Source organism: Balaenoptera acutorostrata, chromosome 21 (assembly GCF_949987535.1).
Source record: "Balaenoptera acutorostrata chromosome 21, mBalAcu1.1, whole genome shotgun sequence".
NCBI lineage: Eukaryota > Metazoa > Chordata > Mammalia > Artiodactyla > Balaenopteridae > Balaenoptera > Balaenoptera acutorostrata.
In genome coordinates, this window is record NC_080084.1 from 17,842,681 (window position 1) to 17,856,019 (window position 13,339).

General features: G+C 37.2%; 1 protein-coding gene across 2 annotated transcripts in view; it reads right to left on the bottom strand.

Moving 5' to 3' along the window:
- Positions 1–13,339, bottom strand: part of LONRF1 (LON peptidase N-terminal domain and ring finger 1) — a 46,498-nt gene that overhangs the window by 14,045 nt on the left and 19,114 nt on the right. Inside the window, exons 4-10 of one of the 2 annotated variants that reach the window (XM_057537277.1) lie at positions 12,428–12,577; positions 11,666–11,906; positions 11,471–11,567; positions 10,061–10,175; positions 6,808–6,929; positions 4,251–4,409; positions 3,976–4,138 (exon numbers count right to left, since the gene is read on the bottom strand). In XM_057537277.1, the coding sequence (XP_057393260.1) occupies positions 3,976–4,138; positions 4,251–4,409; positions 6,808–6,929; positions 10,061–10,175; positions 11,471–11,567; positions 11,666–11,906; positions 12,428–12,577 (1,047 nt within the window). The remainder of the gene's footprint in view (positions 1–3,975; positions 4,139–4,250; positions 4,410–6,807; positions 6,930–10,060; positions 10,176–11,470; positions 11,568–11,665; positions 11,907–12,427; positions 12,578–13,339) is intronic. The other variant, XM_057537278.1, reaches the window with a different exon arrangement.

Consider the following 13,339-nt stretch of genomic DNA (forward strand, 5'->3'; position numbering starts at 1 on the left):
AACTGAGTGTGTATGAGGAGGAAGCCTGGGTCGCCTTAGAGGCCAGGTGCCATTGTTTGGGGGGTGCTCAAGGGGAGGGGTGGGACCTGCCATTGTAGCCTTTTTCCCGTGTGTGCGCTCGCAGAGGGCAGGATACCGCCGGCATGTGCTTGAGACTCTGTCACAAGCTGCCACTGCCTCCCTCCCAGACTCGAGGAGCAGGAGTGGGTGCAAGCCACCTCCCGCCTCCCCTCCCAGGGCCAGGCACCAGTGACTGCATCTGCACAACCCCGAACAAGGGGGTAACAGCCGGCACACACTGAGGAAAGAGGCGACAGGCATATAGCAACCCTTGCACCAAATATATTAAACCCACACACGCTACACAGGGAGCCCCACATATAAATAGCCCTCCCAGACCACAGTAGATGATTGTTTCTCCTAAATTCACAAAGTAAGAGAAATATAAGTAAATTAAGAAGCAGAGGAACCACACTCCCAGTTAAAAGACCAAGAGAATTCCCCTGAAAGAACAATGAAGTTGACCTCTTCAGTCTAACAGACACGGAGTCAGAAAGGAGGTAATGAAAATATGGAAGGAATTAAGAAAGGCTATTGAGAGAAATGCAGATTACTGTAAAAAGGAGCTAGAAACTATAAGAGAGAAACAAAGAAATTAGAAAACATTTGCAGAGACAAAAGCTGAGCTAAAGACAATGAATAGCAGAATGAATAATGAAGAAAGAATAAGTGATTTGCAAGATAGAATAATGGAAATTATCTAATCAGAACAGCAGACAGGAAGCCAAATGAAAAAAAAAAAAGAAAGCAATATAAGAGACCTGTGGGATGATGTAAAGACAGTGTGGTACTGGCACTGGAACAGAGTAGAGCCCAGAAATAAACCCACACACCTACAGTCAATTAATCTTCAATAAAGGAAGCAAGAACATACAGTTGGAAAAAACAATCTCTTCAGCAAGGGGTGTTGGGAAAGCTGGACAGCTGCATGTAAATCAGTGAAGTTAGAACACATCCTCACACCATGCACAAAAATAAACTCAGAATGGCTTAAAGATTTAAACATAAGACATGACACCATAGAACATAGGTAAAACATTCTCTGACAGAAGTTGTACCAATGTTTTCTTACCAAGGCAATAGAAATAAAAGCAAAAATAAACAGATGGGACCTAATTAAACTTGTAAGGTTTTGCAGAGCAAAGGAAACCATAAACAAAACAAAAAGACAACCTACAGAATGGGAGAAAATATTTGCAAACAATGTGACCAACACAGGCTTAATTTCCAAAATATATAAGCAGCTCATACAACTCAACAACAAGTAACCCTATTGAAAAATGGGAGAAGACCTAATTAGACATTTCTCCAAAGAAGAAATACAGATGGCTAAGAGGCACGTGAAAAGTTGCTCAACATCACTAATTATTAGAGAAATGCAAATCAAAACTACAATGAGGTACCACCTCACACAGGTTAGAATGGCCCGTGTAGACCATTAAAAAGTCTACAAATAACAAATGCTGGGCAGGATGTGGAGAAAAGGGAACCCTCCTGTACTGCTTTAGGGAGTGTAAGTTGGTGCAGCCATATGGAAAACCAGTATGGAGGTTCCTCAGAAAACTAAAAATAGAATACCATATGATCCAGCAATCCCACTCCTGGGCATATATCCAGAGAACACCGTAATTTGAAAAGATACATGCAACCCCTGTGTTCTTAGCAACACTATTCACAGTAGCCAAGACGTGGAAACAAATGTCCGTGGACAGAGGAATATGGATAAAGAAGATGTGGTACATATACACAATGGAATAATACTCAGCCATAAAAAAGAATGAAATAACCGCAACTTAGATGCAACTAGAGATTATCATACTAAGTGAAGTAAGTCAGAAAGAAAAAGACCATATGATATCACTTATGTGGAATCTAAAATATGACACAAATGAACCTATCTACAAAACAGAAACACAATCACAGACTGGTGGTTGGGTTGCCAAGGGTGGAAGGGGCTGGGGGAGGGATGGAGTGGGAGGTTGGGGTGAGCAGATGTAAGCTTTTATATATAGCATGGATAAGCAACAAGGCCCTACTGTATAGCACAGAGAACTATACTCAATATCCTATGATAAACCATAATGGAAAAGAATATAAAAAAACAATGTCTACATATGTATAACTGAATCAATTTGCTGTACAGCAGAAATTAACACAACACTGTAAATCAACTATACTTCAATAAAAAAAATTTGATCCAAAAAAAAAAAAACCCCAGAAAATAAACTTGTGACTTGTTAAAAACTATTACCAAAAAAAGCTTTCTACCTTTACAAAATTCAAGGGACCAAACCATGAACTCTAGTAAACAGGGAATGATAAAAATAAAAGTCTGAGTTAGAAAAAGGAGCTAAGAAGTAGGCAAAAGTTTTAAAGGCAAGCTTTTAAAGTTAAGGAATTTCATTGCAATAACAGAATTTAAAATGTCATCAGAGCACAGAAATTAGAATTACTACACCAAGGGAAAAAACAACTGATATAAAAAACAAATTTGAGAAACTTTTCCAGAATGAACAAGAAATCATTATATAGATGAAGAAAAATTATGAGACATTTCTAAGACCACAATGACATAGAGAATTCAGTTTCCTAAACATCAAATCCATAATACTCTCAATATGCTAATTTACTGTCATATATTTATATATAGTCATAAGTTTAGCCACATACTCAAGGAATTTTATCAGCAAATCCAATATATGAAGATGTGAATTTACATAAAACTAAAATAATGTTATTAGTTTTACAAAGAATATCACTTTTTAGCAAATGATTCCATTAACCAAATATTCCTAAGGCACAGACTGTATCAGTCAACTCAAAATTCCAACTCATACAATACTTTTGGCTCACTGCACAAAGCAGACTTTCCCCATAACATCTTTATAATAAGATAGGACAGGTAATATCCGATTAATCAAGTTTATCAGCAGAGAAGCAATATGATATAGCACTTGGAGCCAGAGAGCTGGTTTTAAATTATTTTTTTACACTACCTATAGGATCTTTGGCAAATTAATACTCCTCAGTTCTTTCCTCATCTGCTAGCTATCTCATAGCGTTTTGAAATTTTAATGAGCCACTGTTTGTAGAAATGCCTAATGCCAACATTGAATAAGTGCTGACTGAGATGAAGGGCTCAAACAGATCAATGAATAAGTGAGAGTGTAAGATCTATGTTTTTCTAATGCCCTTCCAAAGAAAATTGCCTTTCATTTGATATTTACAGTATCACAAATCATTTTTCTGGTACCTAAACTAATTGCAGATGGTAGAGTAAGTACTGGAAATACCAAAAGGGCAGCATTAACCCTATTAGCATTAACCCTAAGAAAATTTTCACAATAACCCTCCACAGGTAAGATATCACCAACAATTATACGGACAGTGCTTTATCTGTGATGCCCTAGAGTTAGACACAGTTGGGTGCTGTGTTCAGTTTTAGGTTATCTTAGGCATATCTTAATATAGAACAATTCTTCCAGGATTTTATGTGTTTACCTTTACATCAAAGTTCAATCTACTGATGATTACATCAGCTTTGACTACTAATAAATTCAGTTTAAAAGGGTAGGAATTAGCAGGTTTCATAACTTACATGGATTGGAAGTTCAATTGAATCCACTGCTATTGTTAAGCAATTACCATGCGAATACACACGTACATTCTAGGCACTGTGCTGGCTGTCAAGCCAGTAGAAATGAACAATATATCTAGGTGCTGGTCTCCCAAGTTCTCTTGGAACTCAGGATGGTTAAGAGCAAGATGAGGAAAAGGTAACTTGGAGCTAATCTGTTTAAGTATTGAGGGTCTCTGACAGGAAGAACTGGTTAATGTTCCTATCAGCCTTTATGCGTGTACAATGCCTAGGACACAGTATACCAGAGCATGCTGAAAAAGAATAGTTTTTAATACCTTAACATCTTCCAGATATTCAATGTCTGCAGTGCAGTATCCATCTTTCATCCCTCTTTTTAAAACCCTAAACCGCTTTCCTCCAACTGTGTCAACCACAGACCTCCCATCAGGCAAGAAATGTACATTTCTAATTTGTAACATACAACCATAATCTGCAAAACTAAAGGAAAAACTCCAATTAATATCAAAGTTCAAGCAACAAGCATGCAAGTTCTCAGCAATATTCAAAGAAAATTCCAGAATCAATAAAAATATTTACATAAAAAGCATACCCATTTTGTGTATCGCTGACACACATCCCAAACTGTTTAGTTCCAGTCTGTATACTTCTTCGAATCATCAATCTGTATCTTGGCTCAAATACATGAAGAGGGCAAGGCACAGTGGGGTAGGCCATAGTGCAAACAAATATTGGAACATTCTTGGTCAAGCTGAAGAAGAAAAATGTTTCATTATTATATATCAGGACATACAACAAAAATGAGTGAAGCTTGCAACAGTAATAAATAATAGGCAAATTCACTCTAAAATCAGGTGATCTTTATTTTTGGTAAGAAAAGGAATCAGCATCCTTTTCATTTAAGCTCATACTGATACAATATTAATCCTAAAAATCTGTTGGTGATCCTCTTACTAGTAAATTTGAATTTGATATACAAAGTTATCATATAGAGCTAAGTATCTTTATGAATCACAAAGCAATTGATTATAGTTACTATTTTATATTAAAATCTGTTTAAAATATTTCTAACATGACAGAGTTAGTATACTCTTACTCTTAGATAACAATAAGAAAACGTGAGGTCCCACAAAAGACAAAAAGCAAATCATTCAAAATTTTTAGGCATTAAAATATTTTCATATTAACAAAAACAGGTAATTCAATGAGATAACATTTTTTCCAGATAATTAAAATGACAACACTGTTATTGCCATATTGGCAAGAAATGTGAAGGATAAAGGCAGTGCGCAGCTTTGGCAAGGGTGTGGGAAAACTGGCAGTGTGAATAGCACAACCATGCTGAAGAAGAATCTGGCCATATGCATCAAACGCTTTCAAAAAGATTCATATCCTTTGAACCAAAAGGCTCACTTTTTTTCCTGCAAGTACTATAAGACTGTTCAACATAGCACTGTGTATAGTAGCCAAAACTTAGAAGCAAAAAGAGAAGGCCAGTAAAATAAATTATGACGTAACCATAAAATACTACGTTTAAATGTTCAGATTAATGAGAAAAGGAAGTTACAGAAATGATAGGATTAAAATGATCCCATCTTTATTTAAAATGTATTTATATACATTAAAATTGGGAAGGATATATGCTAAAATGCCAATGATGATTACGTTTGGGTTACAGATTATGGCTCCCCCCCCCACTAATATTTTCTAGTCTTTCTTCAAAAAGACCACAAATTACTTAAGTAAAGGCAATATTTAATACACACGTTTAACATACCAGTCCTAGTTCCTCTACTTTTAAAACTGTATATTCTGCCATCATTGAGCACTCTTATGAACATAAAAACTGGAGGAGGGGGGAAGCCAGTATACCTCTTAATTAGCAAAACTTGTAAGTACCAGGGGATGAGCTACCCCTTAAAATAACAGCCCTGTTAGTACACAGCAAGATTCCCTGAAGCCTTTCCATCACACTCAGCTTCCCTCACATCACTACTCTTTCTGTCATCCATGGATTTCCACTCTTCTGTGAGGGGTCTGGTCCTGTCACTATGTTTTAGTATTTCAAAAATATATCCGAAGCATTCTTATATCCTAGCTTTTTGCAGTGTTGGTCAAAAAGGCTTATAATCCTCACATCAGAATATTTTCTATCATAAAATCACCCAGTAAAATATCAGTTCCATGAGGAGACAAATCAATATCAACTTCTATAAAGAAAAGATCAGAAACTTTTCTTCTATTGAAGGCCACTGGCCCAATGAAGACATTTGGTAGACACATATTGAAAAGGAAAATCTGCAAGCACAATTATTTTTTTCTTAGAAAGTTAGAAATATAAAATGTTTAATCTGTATTTTTTAAAAATAGAAACAGCATATAAAAATGACCATTTTGGTCTTTAGTGTCCAGTTAAAAGTAAGAAATTAGAAACCCATGAAAGAAACTTGGACACTCAAGAAGAGACTGGTGAAAAGACAGGGGAAGAGAAAGGTAGAAGAAAGCTATACAGAGCAACAAAACCATGTCCAACCTACCCAGCCCCAATTAGCTTTTATGTGCTCTTACTAGTGGTACCACTGAATCCCAAAGTTACCACCAGGTTTTTCACCTTGCTGATACTAAGTCATTTCTGCTAACAGTCAATATCTTCATTAATTGAGAATTTAGCCCCTAAGTCACCCCTTCCAATTTCAGTCTCAGGCCTCAAGGTCCCACCCCCTTCAAACCTCTGATTGGCTAACCCTCCTGCCAATCCAGGCCATTTATCCTCCACCTTCCCCCTGCACCACCTTGATTGATGCCTGAGGGATGCAGTTCCCAGCAACCACCTCACTGCTCTCCATTCCCGATTGATTCCAGGGCCTGATGTCACTGGAGGAAAACTCTCCTCCACCTAAAACACTGCTTCAGGGCAGAGAGCTGAGTCAGTCACTCCCAACAGAACATCTAGAAGTTACCAAATGAACTTTTAAAAACTTGCGTCTGTTGAGGACAGGGGAAGCTGGCCAATATTTGTTTAAAATATGCCTTTGACTACACTGGGTTGAACTAAAGACAGAACCCAGCTTGCTGTGAGGCTTCTCCTTACTATTTCAGAGGGTAGTAGTTCGTAATTTGATTGTTAATTTTTATGAGAAGAAACTTACTGTGAGAGTTCAGCAGTTTCTTCATCATATATTTTTTTTCTCTCAGACAGTTCATCAGGCAGATACTTCACTATTAAATCTTCCAACAGCTGTGTGACACAGTACCTCCTATCTGCTAGATACTGAAAAACAATATTATTTTACATTCCAGTGCTTTTTTTCCTACAGTATAAAACAGGCAAAACAGTTTAACTTGATATAGTAAAGTCTTTATTACATATTTATACAGTCAGTTCTGAATTTAATTAGTGAGGGGGACCATTACAATGGATGGTGCTAAACAGGTAAACCTGCCTGAGGCTTAGCTCAAGAGCATTAAAGACACATACTTGCAACCTGAACCAAGTTCTGTATATAAGACCCTTGTCTTGCTATGATCATACATCTTTATTAGCAGCAGTCAGCGCTGCCCTGCCATCTCCCACACCATCTCACAGTGCATGAGTATCTGAAACTAGCATTTGAATTGAGAAACAAAAATAAGATAAGGAATGAAGAAAATGATGCATTTGCCTTATTTAAGAAAAGCAAAACTACTCCCCTTTTTTTGTCCCCCATTTCAGTGGCAGAGTTTCCAGGTAATTTTTCTTTCAGATTTTCCTTCCATTGTCATCCCACTATGACTAATGATCCCCTTATTAAGAGGCTGCTTTTCCTATGTGAGCCACCCTCTGTATAAAATGGTCCATTTGTGCCACTCCCTTAATACTCTGAACACTGCCACCCTCATGCATTTTTGTGTTATTCTCTCTTCCAACTGCCAAAAGCCATCTGACTATCCTTCAGGGTCTGGCTCCAATTTTACCTTTTGCATAAAGTGTTAATTTTTGTCTCCCAAGAATCCCTTACTTAACCCTTTACCATATAAAAGGCAGTTACCACCTTTACCATGTAAAAGGCAGTTACCATACCCCGCACTATATTACATGGACAGGGATACATTATATCTCTGTAACTAAACTAAGAACTGCATAGGGCCAGGGACCAGGTCAGTGTGTGTGCAGGATTTTGGACCAAAAAAAAAAAAAGCCCAATACCAATTATTTAATAAAAGTAATGAGGAAAAACTCTTGGGAGACAATCACAAGATAAAGAGAAGCCACCTTTTTCTCTGTAGATCCAGCAAAAAATTTTGTCATTATCCAATGAAGTACAGAGTAGGAAATATGAATGGTGGGGAAATGGGTTATAGTAGTGGTTTTTAAGGTTTAGCATGAACCAGGGCTTGTTAAAATGCAGATTGCTGAGCCCCACCCCAGGGTTTCTGATTTAGTGGCTCTGGGGTAGGGTCTGAGAATCTGTATTTCTAAGAAGTTCCCAGGGGATACAGATGCTGCTGGTGAGGGGAACATACTTTGAGAACCATTGGGCTGTAGACTGGAGAGACGTACTCTTGAGCAGATAATATGTACACACATAACTGAAGAGTTTATTATAAAATTAATCAAATGACAGATACTATAAAAGCAGTTTCATTACCGTTTTCTATTAAATTAAGATGTTTTAAAATTTAAGACTCATGTATTAAATTTGGGAAGTACAGCCTCTCTTACAGTGCTGGTAAGAATCTATTTTTGTACATTACTCGGGACCTAGGCAATTTGGCAATTGGTTTTAGTAAGAGTCTTATAAATATACGTCCTTTGATCCAGTAATTCTCCTCCCAGGAATTTACCCTAAGAGTCAAAGACACAAACCACAGTGTCAAAAGACACAAACCACAGTATACTAAAACAAAACAAAACAACTTACATACCCAACAATAGGAAAATGGTACATCACTGGACTAGTATACTGCTACTGCTTTAAAATGTATTCAAATGAAAAAATGAGCAAAATGAAATGACAAGTAGGAGAAGTAGAAAACTGTAGAGCACGTCAATTTTATCCTTGTAAATATATATTTAGACTTTACCAATTATATTATACAGGGTGTCTTCAGGTCAGGACAAAGGATAAAGTTATTTTTAAACAGTATGTTATGTTTTAAAATAATATCCTTATTTTTATTTTCCTTAAAAGTCCAGACATTTTTTCAGGTGAGAGAACTCTAAATCTAAAGCAATGTATCTAAATGTTAATCTGAAAAAAGCATAATAAATATATGAGCGTATCTAAAAACTCTGGAAAACCAGGAAAGACAGCATGTTTAGAGTACTTCACCTGAAAACACTGAGTATACTAGTTGAAATAACGAACAAACTCTTTAAGAAGGAAGTTTTTTTATCTTATGTTTCCTGACTTTGTGAACATTCTTTATGTGGTTTTCTGTTTTACTACATATAGGCTGGTTATGCTATAACAATACATACATGCCATAGGATATCTGTACAGAGCTATGTTTTATGTATAGGAAATAACTGTGTTTTCAGTAGCAAAATGGTTTTATCAATTTTTAAATTATTTGGAAGACACTTCTTTTCTTCAAACAATCCAGGGACAGAAGCACTCTCCCTGATCAATGCTACCACTGCAACTGGAACTCAGAATTCGAAGGCTTTGGCCTCACCTTTGGGGACTTCACGTCACTCAAGCACGACTGAGAGGGTGTTGCTCTCCCACTGGTTATGGAAGACACCCACCTGAGATGCAGCTGTTTGCTAATGCAGGTGATTAGTGCTTTTCAGTTACTAGACAAGGAGGGAAGTGGGAAGCCGTGCCTCCCTCTCTTCTCGCCAGGCCACCGCTTTCTAGAGCTGTGCTGTCCAGTGCGGTAGCCACTACTCACATGTGCCTACTGAAATGTAAGTTAATTAAGATTAAACAAAATTTTAAATACAGTTCCTTCTACACATGTGGCTGGTAGCTACCATGTTGGACAGCATAGATACAGAGCAGTTCCATCAATGCAGAAAGTTCTACTGGACACAGTTGCTCCAGATGTTAAGGGGATTGGACTAGACCTGAAATCTAGCCTAAAAATGGTGGTGGGAGGCAGGGCAGTTGGGCTTCCCCAATACTGTCATCATTAAAATTCAATAGATTCCTGACCAGGTACTTGACCACACCTCCCTTTGTTTAAAAAATTAAGTAAGGGGTCTTGGCCTTCAGACCCTCCCTGCTTTCTCCTCCCCTCTCCCAACTCACTTTTCTCTAACACTAGCATACGGGTAACAAAACAGAATCCCTTTTGGTCATTCAGCGTATACAATGTAATTTATTCTGAACCTATTAATCATTGCCATGGCTGAATAAAATCAAACCATGTTGCTACACTTAAGACCAATAAACAGATAAGCATAAAAATGTTTACCTCTTTTAAGCTTTCTTTACAAAGGGGACAGTATGGTGTGTGATCTAAACAACGCTCAAGACAATTCTTACAGAATGAATGTCCACAAGGGGTTGTTACTGGCTCGAAAAACAACCTGAAATCAACCAAAATACATGTTAGTTTTCACAATAAACTATCCATTGGAAAAACTGAACGAACTAATAATGGAACCATAACACTAATCTCTCTTTAGAGTAGAGGAGGAAGAAGGAGGGTCTGGTGGGCAGGAGAGGAGAGAAGGGGCAGTGGTAAATACAAGTATATCCTCCTGAAGCGTTTAAAAGTTCACCATCCACAGAGGTACCCTGCACTGGGGGCCTGGAGCTGTACTAACATAACCGCCACTCACATGTGGCTATGGCGTCCTTGAAATGGGGCTGGTCCAAACTGAGATGTGCAGTGCATCTAAAATACACACTAGATTTCAAAGACTTAGTGCAAAATTAATGATGTAAACTATATCATTAATAATTACTCATTTGTTTTTGTACAGATTCTTTTATCATCACTTTAAAATTGGTTTTCTTAATAAGCTTATGAAAGCCTTACTATATGAAATTCACAAAATAATCCACTAAATTATTACCATTGAATCCTAAAGAAATAGGAGGCTTAATATTCAAACAATATGGAAAAACTAATTTTTCTTACATTATAATTATTTCCTGAAACATGATACTTTGGAAGTTCCTAGAAGTACTGTTAGATGTATAGGTACTTCAGAAATCATCTGGGTCTAATCCCCTTGCCTCACAGATGAAGACGCCAAGACTCAGAATTAAGGGACTTGCTCAGAAATACCTCTCGTCACCCCTGGCCTGGTGTGGACAGTGCCGGGTGCTTTACACCGTTCCCTTGCCTCCAGCACAGTTTATGTACCTGGAAAATGTTCTTTTTAAACTATCAGTCTTAGAATTACAAGCATTCTACATAATGGAAATCCTTATCCAATGTTACTTAAAAAAAGATTTTAGAGTTAAGATATATAAACAAGATAGAATCACATACACACAATACATCATTGTATTCTTACCCAAATCTAAAACCATGGAGTCTCAATAATAACATGTAGAGCTTTTATAGTACTTTACAATTCCCCAGATACTTTTTATATTTTAGTCATCTGATTCTTACAGGACTTCAGTATAGGCTATGCAAACCCTGACCCCACTTTCTAAGTAAGGAAAAGCTCAATAAGGTTCAGCGATTACATTATTTGCCTAAGATGTGAAAGGGAAACCTAGGACTAAAATTCATATATTTTGATTTTTAATCCACTGTTCTGTTACTTCACATTGCCTGTTATTAGAGTAGATTACCTTTATCTGCTCTGTACTTTATTTACATTAATATAAAATATTCATCTTTTATAAAATTGTACATACTTACCTCATGCAGAGAGAACACTCAAAATCTGAGACATCTATTAATTCTTCTGGGATGTCACCGTAAGTTAATGAAAACGTACAGACTTCATTGGGAGTTTCTATTAAAACAGAGATGGGGTTATCTTCTTTAGGAAGAAGTTTGAAGGCCATTCTAAATAAATCAATGTGTTTTATATGAGTGTAGTGAAATTTTTACCTCCCTGTCTTTTCAGCTTATTTCTTCCATCTTCATTTACAATCACATCCTGGTCTAAGAGAGACAGCTTTCTTTTCAGCAGAACACCTTTCTCTTGAACAGAGAGTGAAGGTTCTGAGGACACTCTTTTTAAACAATCCTCTCTGGCAGGCATGTCTGTTGAATTTATAGTCTGTGCTGACCGAGCATGGTTTAGGCTTCCTTTGACAGTCTCTGAAGTGACCTCTGCTATTTCTTCATTCTACAAAAAATACAACAAATAAGGGTAACTAACTGTATTTCTTTACTATCCTTATTCTCGCCAGAACCAAACTGAAATTTTGATGTCTTAAAATGTTCATTTTATTGTTCATTTAAACAGCACCAACTTTTAATTCTAAAACCCTGGCAAGTAAGTGATTTTCGCCAGTACTTAGATAGCCCTGGACATCAAGCTGGCTTACATCATAATAAGGGTAAAGCAGTTATGCTAATATAGTTCCTACTCCAAGGAAACTGAAATAAACACAATGTTCTATATTTTCCAAGAGACTGCAAGTTTTCTGACATTGAATGACCTAAATTTGTGATTAATGAGCATATACTTTACATAAAAGTTTTCAGTATAAAATAAAAGGCCACAGATGAAATTCTATTAAGACAACGCTTACTAGGTTGAAAGTACCTAAACAGATTTTAGTACTTGAAACTAGAAAGTGAAGATCTTATCTTGTAAAGAAATGGATACACTAGGCCCATGATTGTCTTTACTCACCCCCTTACCTGCTCTGGGCTAAGCTCACTGGCACAATGAGACTCTTCTATTACTGAAGGAAAACCAAAAGGTTTGTTTTTAATACATGGTAATGAACTCCAGGAAGAGTCCTTCAGGCCTTCTTTTAAGTTTTCAGGTGATAATAAATCACATAAAATCTGTAAGAGAAATATTATAAAAAGTAATGAAAAATATAAAATATTTGGTTGAGGATAATTTAATATAAAGTTACCTAATATTTAAGAATTTGGGGGAAATTTGTAGCAAATAACTTCATATGGAGTATAATCTACAAAAATATCAAATTACTATATCATACACCTAGAACTAATATAATATTCCGAGTCAGCTATCCATCAATTTAAAAGAAAAAGAAAGAAAACTTGGGCTTCCCTGGTGGCGCAGTGGTTGAGAGTCTGCCTGCTAGTGCAGGGGATGCGGGTTCGGGCCCTGGTCTGGGAGGATCCCACGTGCCGCGGAGCGGCTGGGCCCGTGAGCCGCAGCTGCTGAGCCTGCGCGTCTGGAGCCTGTGCCCCGCAGCGGGAGGGGCCGCGATGGTGAGAGGCCCGCGCACCGCGATGAGGAGTGGCCCCCGCTTGCCGCAACTGGAGAAAGCCCTCGCACGAACCGAAGACCCAACACAGCCAAAAATAAATAAATAAATAAATAAAGTAGGGGAAAAAAAAATTATTAAAAAAAAAAAAAAAAAAAAAGAAAGAAAACTTGTAGCCAACTTTATTTTTAATGAACAGGGAAGGAAAAGGTTAAGTAAAAAGCAGAACTTCCATATTGATTAAAAAGTCTTGCAAAACCAAGGTGTGCCTCAATGGGGTCAAATCACCTCAAATACATGATTCAAAAGGAAGGCACGGGGTGGTGAGTTTAGTAGCCTGAGAAGGTACCCAAGGTAAAGGTTGACG